General features: G+C 38.9%; 1 protein-coding gene across 1 annotated transcript; it reads right to left on the reverse strand.

The window, feature by feature from the left end:
• Nucleotides 1–8,707: 8,707 nt before the first annotated feature.
• On the reverse strand, nucleotides 8,708–12,757 carry LOC105441121. The gene has a single exon (XM_011671981.2). It carries the CDS (start codon nucleotides 12,156–12,158, stop codon nucleotides 10,059–10,061), a length of 2,100 nt encoding a protein of 699 aa, XP_011670283.2. The 5' UTR covers nucleotides 12,159–12,757; the 3' UTR covers nucleotides 8,708–10,058.
• Between the last annotated feature and the right edge of the window lie 269 nt (nucleotides 12,758–13,026).

Genomic DNA, 13,026 nt, shown 5'->3' on the forward strand with positions numbered 1-13,026 from the left:
TTTAACGAGTTCCGTTTGGGAAGTAAAACAATGTCAACATATTCAGGTTTCATTTATTTATTTATTTATTTATTTATTTATTTATTCATTTATGATATTTAGACAGGGTGACTCATTATCACCAATAATAGTGGTCTTCCATGAGGCCCTTTTAAACATAAAGTTGAAAAAATATATATAATAATAATAATAATAATAATAATAATAACAGTAACAAATCATGAACATAAACTCACAACAGCAATAAAGAATAAGTAAGAACATTAAAAGTATTTTCTATAGGCATATATTCAATCATTTCAAGTCTTTTCTCTTCTATTCCATAATGCTTTAAGAAAGGCACGTTCTTTTTCCAAATTATACTAAATCCAAAGCTTATTGTATGGAAATGAGGCGAAGCAAGCGCGCATTGTTTCAGCGGGAAATGCTAGGATGATCTCTAAGCATGATAATTAACAGTCTCCTCATGCGTGGCGTAGCTACAAGTGGAATAGGGGCCACCCCCTCCCTCGAACGACGAAATTGGAAACGGGAGAGCAGCGAAGAAGGGGAGAGGAGATGATACTACCCCTCCCAAACCTTCCGCCTAATAGTTAACAGTTTAATTCATTTAATCATCCGCCCAAGAAGACCACCTCATATTAAATGCCGTTGCCCCCTCATTGTCACTTGGTCCTCGCTTCGCCGCTTAGTATCCTTAATTAGTGATGATGATGTGAGGCACCGTCAAAGGGGGACTGACATACTCAGTATACACGTCTTACCTAAAATCCGGCCGACTTTTATGTTTAGATAGAGCTTTCAGAATAGAAAGGGTCTCTTAATACATCAGTCACACCGCCCAAAGGACATAGAACCGACTCAAGACCTACCCACTTGCCCACTGGGGGTAATGTAATTTTTTGATCGGTCTCAGGTCAGTCTGGTGTTGGTCTCGTTGATGTGACTGGGGTATTTAATGAGTTGACCCCCTGTCAACGTTTAATCCCGTGACCGGAATACGTCACTTCCGTTAATCAAAGGCCCCCTGGCTCTCGCTTTTAACATGGCTATGGGAAATGCTTGTTTATTCTCTGCTAGACTTAATAAATCACGTAAAGAGGAGTAGTGCCATGAATTTTACATAACTGAAATATACAAGATAGCTTCACTCGTAATTATAAAAGGCGATTGTTTTTGTTTAAGAAAACGAAAAAGAGAGACAGAATAAAAAAGGATAAACCCCTCTGATTTAAGTGTGTATTATACTTCAGGTTGCTTTAAGGAAATACATGCACTTTCGCCCATAAACTTTGATTTTGATTTGTTACCTCTTTTCATGAAATTATTGTGACAATATGATTTATTTTTGCTAGATTTTTTGTGATTGGTTGCTTTAATACATATTCCATGCAAACTTAACAACGCATGATACATTTTACAAAACATTAATATTTCTTAAGGTAACATAGAAGGAAATCATCCTGAATTATATAGTAAATAATGACAGTAATGAATGTTTCTGTTAATCATTAAATATGAAAATTCATAGTGAACCTACTTAAAAGCTAGGATTATGGCGTGTAGTTTCACTGAATTACTAAATTACTTCTAGATGAGGGTTATATCTTCTCATAACTTTAATGCTCAATCGTTAATTACTGACCTATAAAGTTCTGAGAAGATATGAACTTTATCTATCAATAATAAATGATAATCATCATAATGATTTCATGAAAATGGGTTAGGAAACATTATTCCAACTTTGTTATGGGCAGCAGTGAATATCGTCAGTCCTTCATTAATATGGACATTAATTAAAGGAAACCTAAACCCAAAGAATAAGTGTAGGTATTCTGAAAAATGAGATGTATTCCTGCCCTTTGATGTACAATATTCCTTACGAAAATGTACAAGATATATATAATGAAGATATTCCTGGCATGATGTGATGCCTTTCAACATGATATGGGCGCAGCCATTTTCTTGAAAATGTGACGTACCTGTTGAAGTTGTACATGTATCATGCACCAAGCTTTAGTTGGAAAGAATTTTTAAATCAATAACGAAACCTTTACTTTTCAATAAAAAAAAATTACTGAGATGATAGAAATTAAATTAGGTGAAAATAAATAATAGGGGCACAATTGTAACAAAATTCATTTATAAATACTACACTATAGCAGTTGACAAATCTATTTCATTTGTGAGAAACCTTCACCCCAGAAGAGAACTAACTTATTTATGCAATTTGCGTTCTGGCAATTATAGTACAAAGGATAATAGCAGGTGAACGAAATGCTTCATCACCACACACGTCTGGGAAAGAAGCATCCATAAATTTAAATACATTACTTGATAAACGACTTCGCATAGTACGTCGCATTATCAAGAAAATGGCGATACCCATGTCGTGTTGAGAAACTGTACTTTATTTTGGCTTTATTCCTCTCTCATAACCTTTGGTGGGGAATCTTGTTGATGTATGGGCAATAATATAAAAAATCTCTCAGAATAAGTAAAGTTATTACTTGGGGTTCGGTTTCCTTTAATATCACACATAATATTAGCATTGCTTTCACAAACATGGTCGACTCTGACACTCTCTTTGGTGTAGCCATAGATGCTGGAGACACCCCCACCCCATATTTTCAGCGCCCTTAATATTTTTTAAAGAAGTGCATACGGTATAATTTATCAACCCCCCCCCCCTCATAAAAATAGATATCTAAATTACTGTGTTCTCTTGTGCGCATATTTAACGCTCCAATACGGATGACTTATTTTCACTCCCCTCCTCTCTCCTCTCGCAAAAAAAGTGGTTACCTCTTGAGTAATTTCATCCTCCAAAAGGAAAAACCTGGCTACGCCATTGTACGCTCTCCAATTATTAAATAATTTATCTCGGATAAGAAAACAAATTAGATGAATAATAAAGAATATCTTCAATCGATTGTTTAATTGATGTTGAAATCATGGAGATTAAACACAAAACAATTCACAAAGATGACTTTATTTTGTATGGGCTTCCGGTTGCGGGGCTTCACAGCGACGTGCCATTCAAATAACCTCATGATTCATGCATAGTCCCGGGGTGGAATCGCCTTCTATATCTCTTCAATTGAATATCCGCTATTGTCAAATAACATTTATGGACAAAGATAAACATGAAACGAATTATTGTAAAGGCTTGCTATGAACATAATGCCACGTGATTGTTGTAACAATATGTAAAGAAGAATAGATTTAAATTGCTATCCTATATTACAATCCAATCATTTAGTTTCTAATATGCATGACTCATATGAAACATGATGATCCCATGGCTTATACGATTAATATTATTAACTTTTTTAATATCAAAGTGTGATTAAGAAATCAATATACATTGTCTCATAATCACAATGGTATAATACTCCCTTTCTCTATTATCCATTTTCTGTTCTTCTTTGTAATTTAAAAGGACTAAGTCCTCTGGCCACAGACTTAATATATTTGCAGGATTAGTCATCACTTCAAACTACTTGAATACAATGATATTTGGATTCACGGTAATTGAAGATCAGCAAAGGAAATGATGATACATGTACATAAGTATACTGCATTAAAAAATAATGTTCGAGCTATTATAGGATAAGGACAGGAATGCCAATCGACTTCAATGATAGGTTGGTGGGAGTGCTTGGTACTTGGTTGGTTGGTCCTCCAAAATATTCGTCTGAGTTTTGACTGGAGTTGCGGATCTATCTATCTGAGTATCTTCTCCCGGTTCGGAGGTTGATTGCAACATCTCTCCATTTCATTCTATCTTCTGCCATTCTGGTGCACTCTTGCAGTTTTAGTCCACTCCAGTTCTTGACATTCTCTTCCCAGTTGATTCTGGGTCTCCCTCTAGGTCTACTTCCTTCCACTCTTCCTTCTAATACATCCTTTAAGAGGCTTTGGTGCCTTTTAACATGACCAGTTGCGGATAGGGTGGATAAGTTTTAGATGTGGGGGGGGGGGGGGGGGGTAGATGAGTAATGCCGAAATTACACTATCATCGGACTCATACGCTTCACATCAATTTAATATTTAGTTGATGCCAAAATAATTGTGGGAGACCCCCTCCATTTACCTCCCCCTTACAGGAGGCCATACGAATGCTTTAAAAAAAGTAGGCATTATACGTGTAGGTGATATGCGCTAGACTTATACGTTACTTGCGGTTGTTTTTTAATCATTTAAACAAATCAGAAAAGACGTACTTTTTAGGATATTGATTGAATAAAAACATTCATGTTGAAAGAAAAAAAATTGATCTTATTTTTTTTTTATTCATAATTGATTACATGTATGTTTGCAATGCAACAAAATGTAGATTTCAAAAAATTACATTAAATAATATACCGGTAGATGTAACGATAGAACTCCTTATTTGCCTTATATCTCGCAGTATTATCATACAATGTCATATTACCCATAGCCAATTCTATCAACATTTGCTTCAATCTGGTGACACGATCTTAGGCTTCAATGCACCTTAGATATTGCAGGAGGCTTTCGAATCAGGAAGCATGATTTCGTGCTCTCGAAGAAGCTGAAGACACAAAAGAAATCGAGATCTCTCAGATTAAAATCGGATTTGGGAGAGGGTTTCCTGTTTTCCAAAGTTGATACGCTCGAGCTGATGAGTCGCTGAAAATGATACACACCAATAACATGACTAAAACATGACTTGCTCATTAGCACGTCATAAAGATTAACAGTCATGTAATATTATTATGTGAATTATTCGAAGGTCCATGATTGTTATTGAATTATATTGCACGGAAAGTTGTGGGTGCTCGTTGTAGGATTCTCCTATTATATTGAGCAAGAACATTTGTGTCTGTTTATTTAATAGGACTTAAACTCTGAACAAACGTATAGAAAGTAACAAGTCTATCCAGTATAATGAATATGTTCTCTAATCAATACAATAATAACAGTGGCTAATTTTGTATGTATTTTTTCCCCAACCACGATTATATTTGACTAGAGTTTGAAGGGGAAAACATCGACTAGAAGAAGTTGGTCAGACATTGCCTTCTTGTTGTGCAATATTTTACCATTCATTTTCATTGTACAATGCACAGCGTAGATGAAGAAAGCGGGAATGGGAACAAGAAGGGATGGAAGGAATTACGGTTGAAAATTGTGATCAAATGAGACCGAGTTATAAGCGAATTTTATAGGAGAAAAGGAAGAAATTAAATAATAAAATGGACTTCATTTTATGAACTCTACTAGAAGTAGTTCCTCGGAAGTAGGTCTATAATGCAAGGGCCCGAAATTCGGTTGAATAAATTTTCCTGGGCGTTCGGCTACTTACAGTGACGTCACAATACAGTATTGTTAAAAATGGTGTCTCAGAAACAAATCCCCGTACCATTCAAGGCTTTCGCCCACCTCTTCAAACTGCCATCTGTATTGTTCTGTAATGGGAAGGAACTTTCCAATCGATCGACCATTGTGACGTAGGGATGACCTCATCGGGTTTAAAGTAGACTTACTCAGTACGGTCTACATCTTTCCAAATGGATGAAATGAGGATATCCCCTTTTTCTTTCAAAAGCAGGACAACTAAGCCCCTTTCCCCCACTCATTATTCAGGGCGGGGGCCAAGAGGGGGTGGACAATGCTTCAAGGGCGTTTTAATTGTAATCTATTCAAGAATCTCGATCTATAATAGAGCTTCGATCTGCAGACACTGCTTTGCACCGCTTGTTACCAGTTGAATTTTCTCACGTTTGTACTGAAAGGTGAATTAACATTTGTCGATGCATAGATGACACACGAGTGATATTGATGTGTTTGTTTAGTGCATCAAGAGGGGGGGGGGGGGGGGAGCTATCAATATTCCAACCAATTTTGAAAACCTCAGAAAAATAAAATATGGGTGTAGATATAGGCCTTATTATTTACATTCTTACCCACACACAAAAAATCTTATATCTTATATCTATACCATTACATTCTTTTTACTCGAAGTTTATTATTTTCCCCCCTTTTTTTCCTTGCCCACGTCTGTCTTTTATTTGATAAAATAATGACTTGGATGTCAATTCGCATGAGTTGAAATGGGATAATTAATTTGGTATTGAATTAACCTATCCGTCAAATTAACCGACCAATTAATCAATCAATCAGTAAATCAATCGAGCAATCAAACAGTCAGCCAGTCAATCAATCAGGCAAATCACTCAAAACGATGTTGACGCTATATTCCTTCATTTAATTTCAACTTCCTTGTATCTACTTATGCTTCTCCGTAAGATATAAGTATTAATGCCCGGACTCGTCTACGCCTACATTAATTTCTGACTTTTTCAGTGAGTACAACTACAATAAACCAGGATAACAAAATTGTGTTCATAAGTTTATCTAATCGTACTGTTTCGCTATATGATCAAATCCCCTCTCCTCCTGTCACCCACACGCCCTATCTATCCTCATCTATCTCCTATCTCGCTCTCTCTTTCTTCTTCCTCTTCCTCTCTCTCTCTCTCTCTTCTCTTTATTGTGTCTCAACCACCCCACTAACTTTTAATCATTCTCTCTCTCTCTCTTTTTTTGTCTCTCTCACTCTCTCTCCCCTTCTCTCTCTCTCTCTCTCCCTCTCTCTCTACTTCTCTCTCTCTCATTCTCTCTTCTGTTTCTCTATCCCCTCTCTTCTCGTTCTCTCTTTCCTCTCTCTATCATCTCTCTATTCCCCCATCTCTCTCACACACACGACTCGCCCCTCTCACTCTATCTCATTTTCTCTTGGTTTGTTAACATATCACATAGTATGAATAATTGATTACACTTGACTCTTGTTTATACATCGATATCAACATTTTAATCAATGAAAAATATTACATCAAAATCTCGATTCATAATTTGCGAAATACAGTACAATTTGCTTATTTACAACGCTTGTATAGCAAGATAAATTTAGATTAAGCTATTTACAAACTCATGCGATATAAAGTCATAATTACTGAATGCAATGTCGACATCGCATTCAGTTATCATGAAAGATACATTAAACAAATTCTTAACGTATCTTTCATTGTGCAAATGATAGAACATTAAAAACAAAGCGTTTTGGTATATAACAACCGTAAGAGCGCTATACAATGTCATTATCGTTATCATAACATACATTATCCATTACAAATTAAGAATTCATCTTCAACGACAATATCAATAAAAAAGACACATTTAAAATCATGGATTAAACATATTAAAGTAATGAAATGCGAGTATATGTATAATGATGAATTTTAGGAAAGGAAAGCATGAGTTGTTGGATGTAAAACGAAGATGAAACATCGTGGCACCGTTGACGGACAATATGGTATTGTGATGTCATAGTAATAATTATCACGATAAGCTATCAAATTGATCAGTATATCGGTGATGATCATGGTGAATGATGGGTAAATACCTAACGATTTCATACACTTAGAATATGGATAAAACGAATGTAAATTACCCTCCAATGATACCACTCATATAACATCTAATCAAAATGTGATTAAGCGAACAATGATGACGACAATGTCGTCTAATAATCTTCAAGCAGGAACTATGAAACTAAAACGAAAAAGAACAAAATATTTGTTGAAATAGGACCTAGATAACTAACATGTAAAATGTCTGTTATTGATCATTTTTTTGCGTAAGGATGAGATTTACAATATGATCTTCTGAATATATCAAATTTACAATAAACAAATGGATGAAGTCACCATATAAATGTTCCTAATAGACTAAAGTCAGAAATAACTACCCACACACAAAGAACATGTAGAAAACACGTATGAATCACACAACTTTTTTTTTGTCAGAATACAAAAGTTCAGGAGTCAAACACAAGTCAAGCCTGCTCAACTGTTTGTATTTTGTGTGGTTAATTCTGTCATCATTCTACTTTCATGTTTCATCTATATCATCTTTTGTCTAGGGACCTGGATACATCCAGGCTACTGCTTTGTCGGGAAACCACCCTGGGCAAAAAATAAGGTAGCCTTTAAATATTGTGTGAGCAAGACAAAAAGAAAAAAAAGAGTTTGAATGAAGAATGTTACACACTGACATATTCACACAAACACCCAATTGATTAATGTCCCCACAAAAATATGACAAAGTGTATGTGTGTGCGTGTGTCATCCGTCGAAATCATTTTACCGTGGTGGGGTCGAAAGAAAGAGAGAGAGAGTGAGAGAGAGAGAGAGGGAGAGAGAAATAAATTGAGAAAGAGACAGGGGAAAGTTGGGGGAGAGGTGGAAAGGTGAACGTGACAGCTGTTAGACAACACTCAAACCAAACCACATAAGTCATTTTTAGCAACTAAAACAGAAGGAAGTTAGCGACCATCTCATGACGAATTTTAGCAATTGTTATGCAATATACCTCCGGGCCCCTTGTGCTATGTCAAGTCATGATGACGATACGATTTAAGATTATAAACATAGTTGTCTGTTGGTACGATGAAGGGTAAGAGGAAGGGGGAGGCATAAGATTGAACAACGTGACTCTTTTTTTTCCAAGTATATTTCTGTTATGAAACAGGTGAGACACCCGTTGAAATGTCGCGAAAATGCCTCATCGGAAGAAAAAAGCTTTTGCTTGAAAAGTTAAAAATATTGTTGCGTTTCATCAATCAGGACATAGCATTATCTATCTGTTTTGTATATACCTATCAATAATATTTTTTTCCTTCAAAAATGAGTTAATGTTTTGGAACTAACCTCGAGATTTAAAGAAATCCAATATGTTCTGATCCATTATCACAATGACGAACATGCCAAGAAACCATTCAAGCCTATTTCCTCCCCGTCATTTGGCAGTAAAAGAGTCATTGTTTGAGGATGTAATATCTTGCCCCCAAAAGAAAGTTCTTTGCTGTGTTACGAAAAATAAGATGACTTATTACATCCATCATTAATGAGGGAACTGTTTCCTCCCATTAAGGAGCAAAAATTAAGAGGTACAGCTACACCTTTCTTGTATTCGTCTGTCAAAAAAAAAATCGTATTTTGTGTACCACTCTTCAGGCAATTAGAATCAGTTCTTTTGTTTTGACGCCTTGTATCAAATAGGCCAAGAGTAATAGATTTTCGATATGATATAGAGCAAGGTATGAATTCGAAGCAATGCTATAGATACGTAACTGCAAATTACCTATCTAGTATCTCATCTTTGATCAAATTCTTCTCTGACTATACAGTGATGAGATATCAGTCATCAAAATCACGATGATTAACTTACAACGTTAATCAACGATGTATACAAATTGATCATGTCCACGTGTAACGTTTGTTAATGAAAGGAACAATTTGTCAAAACAGCTTCTATAGACTAACTAATCAATGATTAACTATAAAAAGAGCAGCTTAGAATATTGATAAAAAATACATTTTGTATACAATACTCTCTACTGCATTCGGTTACCCTGTATAGATAATGATGAGCGGATGATAATAGAAGATATTGATTTATTACTGTGAGAGTTTAAAGGAAAATGGAAGATCTGATAACGCTCACAAATGTATTGGGTAATATTTCTAAAGAAAGGCTTGATTTTTTTTCTTCAAAACTCGTCATATCATACGACTGATACTAAATGATATTGTGTTGCATGATAAATCAATGCCCCAGTCATACCAACTGGACCGACACCAGAACGACAAGTGACAGATTTTGTTTTCTTCAATACTCCGAAAGGCCAAGAATGAATCGGTTTGGATTAGGTGAGGAGTCGACTTCGCAGTGTGACTGGGATATATCAACTCAGTCACAGCGCAAAACCTTCTCCACACTAACTGCAAACAGAACGATATAACTGGCGAGCAGATGTAATGCATTTTGGTTCGTTCTGTTATCGATCCTATGTCGGTCTCGTCAATGTGACTGGGGTATAAACAATTAGACCACAGGGCAACACCCTGTGCACAGGAAACTAATACGTCTCGAACTGGAAGCTCATTTCTTCTAAAAGAAGCAGATAACATTCTTCATCTTTTGAAATAAGGCAGAGTACAATTAATTGAAATATTGCCATTGTTCGATTAGAGAATTGAATCGGACATTCCGTGGTTATCGAGACCATTACTGAGCATATCATTGGCAGTGAGTGGCCTTGTGTCGGCGTTTCCGTTGTTCTTGTTACCTCTCCCAACGTTGTTGCTACCATTCTGTTGCGCATTAGACGGATTTTCATCTCCAATGTTGATAAGGTCTTGCGTTGACGTTCCCTTCCCGAAAGCAGCGAAAGTCGGATCGGATGCGGTTGTCCTGTTGGCGGGAACCTCAAACGGATCAAGTCGGATCGGTTTGGAGGTTCGCTTGGATAGTTCGGTTAGTTCCTCGACGTCGTGCCCACCGCCGCGTCGATTCCTCGACGTCAGGACGCAGACGATAGCCGCGACGATGAAGATGAGGAGGAGACCACCGACCGCGGCGATTCCCATGATAACTGGGAGTGTGAAGAATGCGGCGATGGCGCTAGTCGGACCTGACGCAACTGGCGTTGTCGGAGCGCCTGTTGACGCGGCTGTTGACGCGGCTGTTGACGCAGCTGTTGACGGATCTTGTGGTTGCACATTCGTAGGTTGTTGAGGGAACATGGTTTGTTGCGGGAAGAGAGTTGTCAGTGGATTCCACCATTGGACCGTTGACACAGTGCGTTGAACGATGGTGGGATTAACGGGCTGCATGGTTCCTGTAGTGTTGTCTGATCCGGCCGTCGTATTAGCGCCTTCCTGCATCGTTGTTGACGGCAGCGTCGTATTCTGTGGTTGTTGAGTTGTGTTCAGACTGGTTGTGTTCGTCCGCAACAAAGGCGCTTGTGTGGTGAATTGTTGAGTAGTGTTTGCTGCTGCCGTAGTATTCATTGTCGGACCGGCAGTCGTTCCGAACGTCGTGTTACCAACAGCTTGAGTAGCCGTCACATTGGTTGAAGGTGGAGTCGTTGTCATGTTACCTTGCTGGCTTGTCGCATTCAGTGTCGTATTCACCAACATGCTAGGCGTAGCTGTTACGTTCATTGGAGCAAATTCTGTCGCATTTAAAGCCGCCGTCGGCCCTCCCATGGTCGACATCGTTGTTTGCATCACCGTAGTCGGCATGTCCGTGGTCGGCGGGGGATCGAATGTTAGCAACGCTTTCCTCGTTGAGATGATAGCTCCATTAATACTTAGGGAACAGATGAATGGGTTTTCGACGGTTCTGTTCGAAACGTCCGTGATGTAGATGGTCGCCGATTGCCCGGTAGGTGTCGTCTCAGTGACGTAGTTCTCTGTCACAGTTTCATGAAGAAACCACTGCAGCTCCGTCCCGGGTAGCGTAGTTTGGCATTCGATGCTAGCATTTGCACCCATCGTCACCGACACCAAAGGGTTGGTAACGAAGAAATACTCGTCGACGGGATTGTCGACGACGACGATTTGCCCGAGGCTGCAGTTCCGCTCAACCTTATCTAAGCACTCGGGATCAGGGCAGATAGCGATACAGGTCATTATCTTTCCATTCTCATCGGTGGTGGCGTTGAGAGACGACATGATACTTTTCAGTTCGCTGTTGGTCGTGTTCGAAGTGGTGGGCGCCGGCGTGATCGTGCCGTACTGTGAGCTTTCCCAGGCGAGATCCCATACGGGAAAACCAGGCTCTGTCTCGCAGATGAACTCGAGCATGTCTCCAGCCATCACAAGGGTACTACCTCCCGTCACCCGACACTCCGGATAGGTCGACGCCGGCTCGTATCCGAAAGAAACGATCTCGGTCGATATCGGGTTCATACCCGTCGTCGGTCGGCAGGAGTACGTTCCCGCATCGGCCATGGTCAAGTTCGTGATGGTCAGGTTATAGACCCCGCAGTCCGGGTTCGCATTATTGGCGCTGATCGTAAACCTCGACACGGCGCTCGCTGAAATGGCGGCGTCAACGGAGAGGAGATCGTCAGCGGGGCTCACCCACGATATCGTTTGTCCATTAGCACCCGACACATAGCAGGAAAGGGACACACTCCCTCCTGCTATTACTAGCTCGCTACTTATATTTGTACTTATTCCATTCTCGACACACTGAGCATTCCCACTTGTTACAGCGTAGAGTGAGAAATAAAGCGCCGTGATGTAAAGCGCTGCATGAGCAGCGAGTTTGGTAATCATGGTTGGTTCCTCAGAGTATTTTCCAAGTTCGTCAAAATTAGCACAATATTGAAATCCCGCCTCCCGGTTGAAATAGTCTAAGTTTTCTCCAGTAAATCCAGGAGGAAACACAGAAATAAAACTCTTTGATTCAGGAATAAAGTGCACACTTCAACACTTCCAGATTCAACAGTAATTGTCCTGTTTCAAATTTATTCTCATCGGTAAAATGATCGTTTTTCTAGAGAGCGAATCATGTACAAGTCCTCCCAAAACTCTTAAGATAAAATCCAGCACTTGTTATCTTCTCCGGAACACAAACGAAACCGCTCCAAATCGAATTCTGTACAAACTATACACAATGTGAAGAAAATGTCTCTGAGATAGTTTCCTGACGCTTGACAATATTTCTGAAAAGGTCCCTGTCGCCTCAAATGTGCGGGGAGTTAATGAGAACAGCGTGTGCTTCCACCGACGAGAGCTGAGCAAAATGGCTTAATGATTTATTTCACCCTCGGCGGGTCATTATAAAGCGCACGGTTAAGTCAGCAAAGTATTACTCATCGCGAAACGCTCGAAGAAACAATCTTGTTACCCCCTTTTCGATAAGCTCCTTATGGTGCTCTCCGCGCTGTTACCCCTCCCCTTATTGAAAGAGACTGACTCACTCTCTGCAAGGGTAACTTTGCAAGCAAATTTGGGGCGCCCTTGACAGCCTTATTGCGTTATATAATGTTTTTCCTGTAACTATGATTTACTTTTCGAAGTCTATAATGTGTTTTATATGCTACAGTGTCTTTCTCTCTGCCCCCTCTCTCTACGACATATTCTCTCTCTCTCACTAACGTGTCTGATATGAAAATATCTAGACGGAAATGTTTCAATGCTT

The sequence above is a fragment of the Strongylocentrotus purpuratus genome, unplaced genomic scaffold, assembly GCF_000002235.5.
Source record: "Strongylocentrotus purpuratus isolate Spur 01 unplaced genomic scaffold, Spur_5.0 spur5_scaffold_16, whole genome shotgun sequence".
Lineage (NCBI taxonomy): Eukaryota > Metazoa > Echinodermata > Echinoidea > Camarodonta > Strongylocentrotidae > Strongylocentrotus > Strongylocentrotus purpuratus.

Coding starts and splice junctions, on each gene's coding strand:
- LOC105441121 (XM_011671981.2), bottom strand. CDS start 12,158: ATGATTACCAAACTCGCTGCTCATGCAGCGCTTTACATCACGGCGCTT.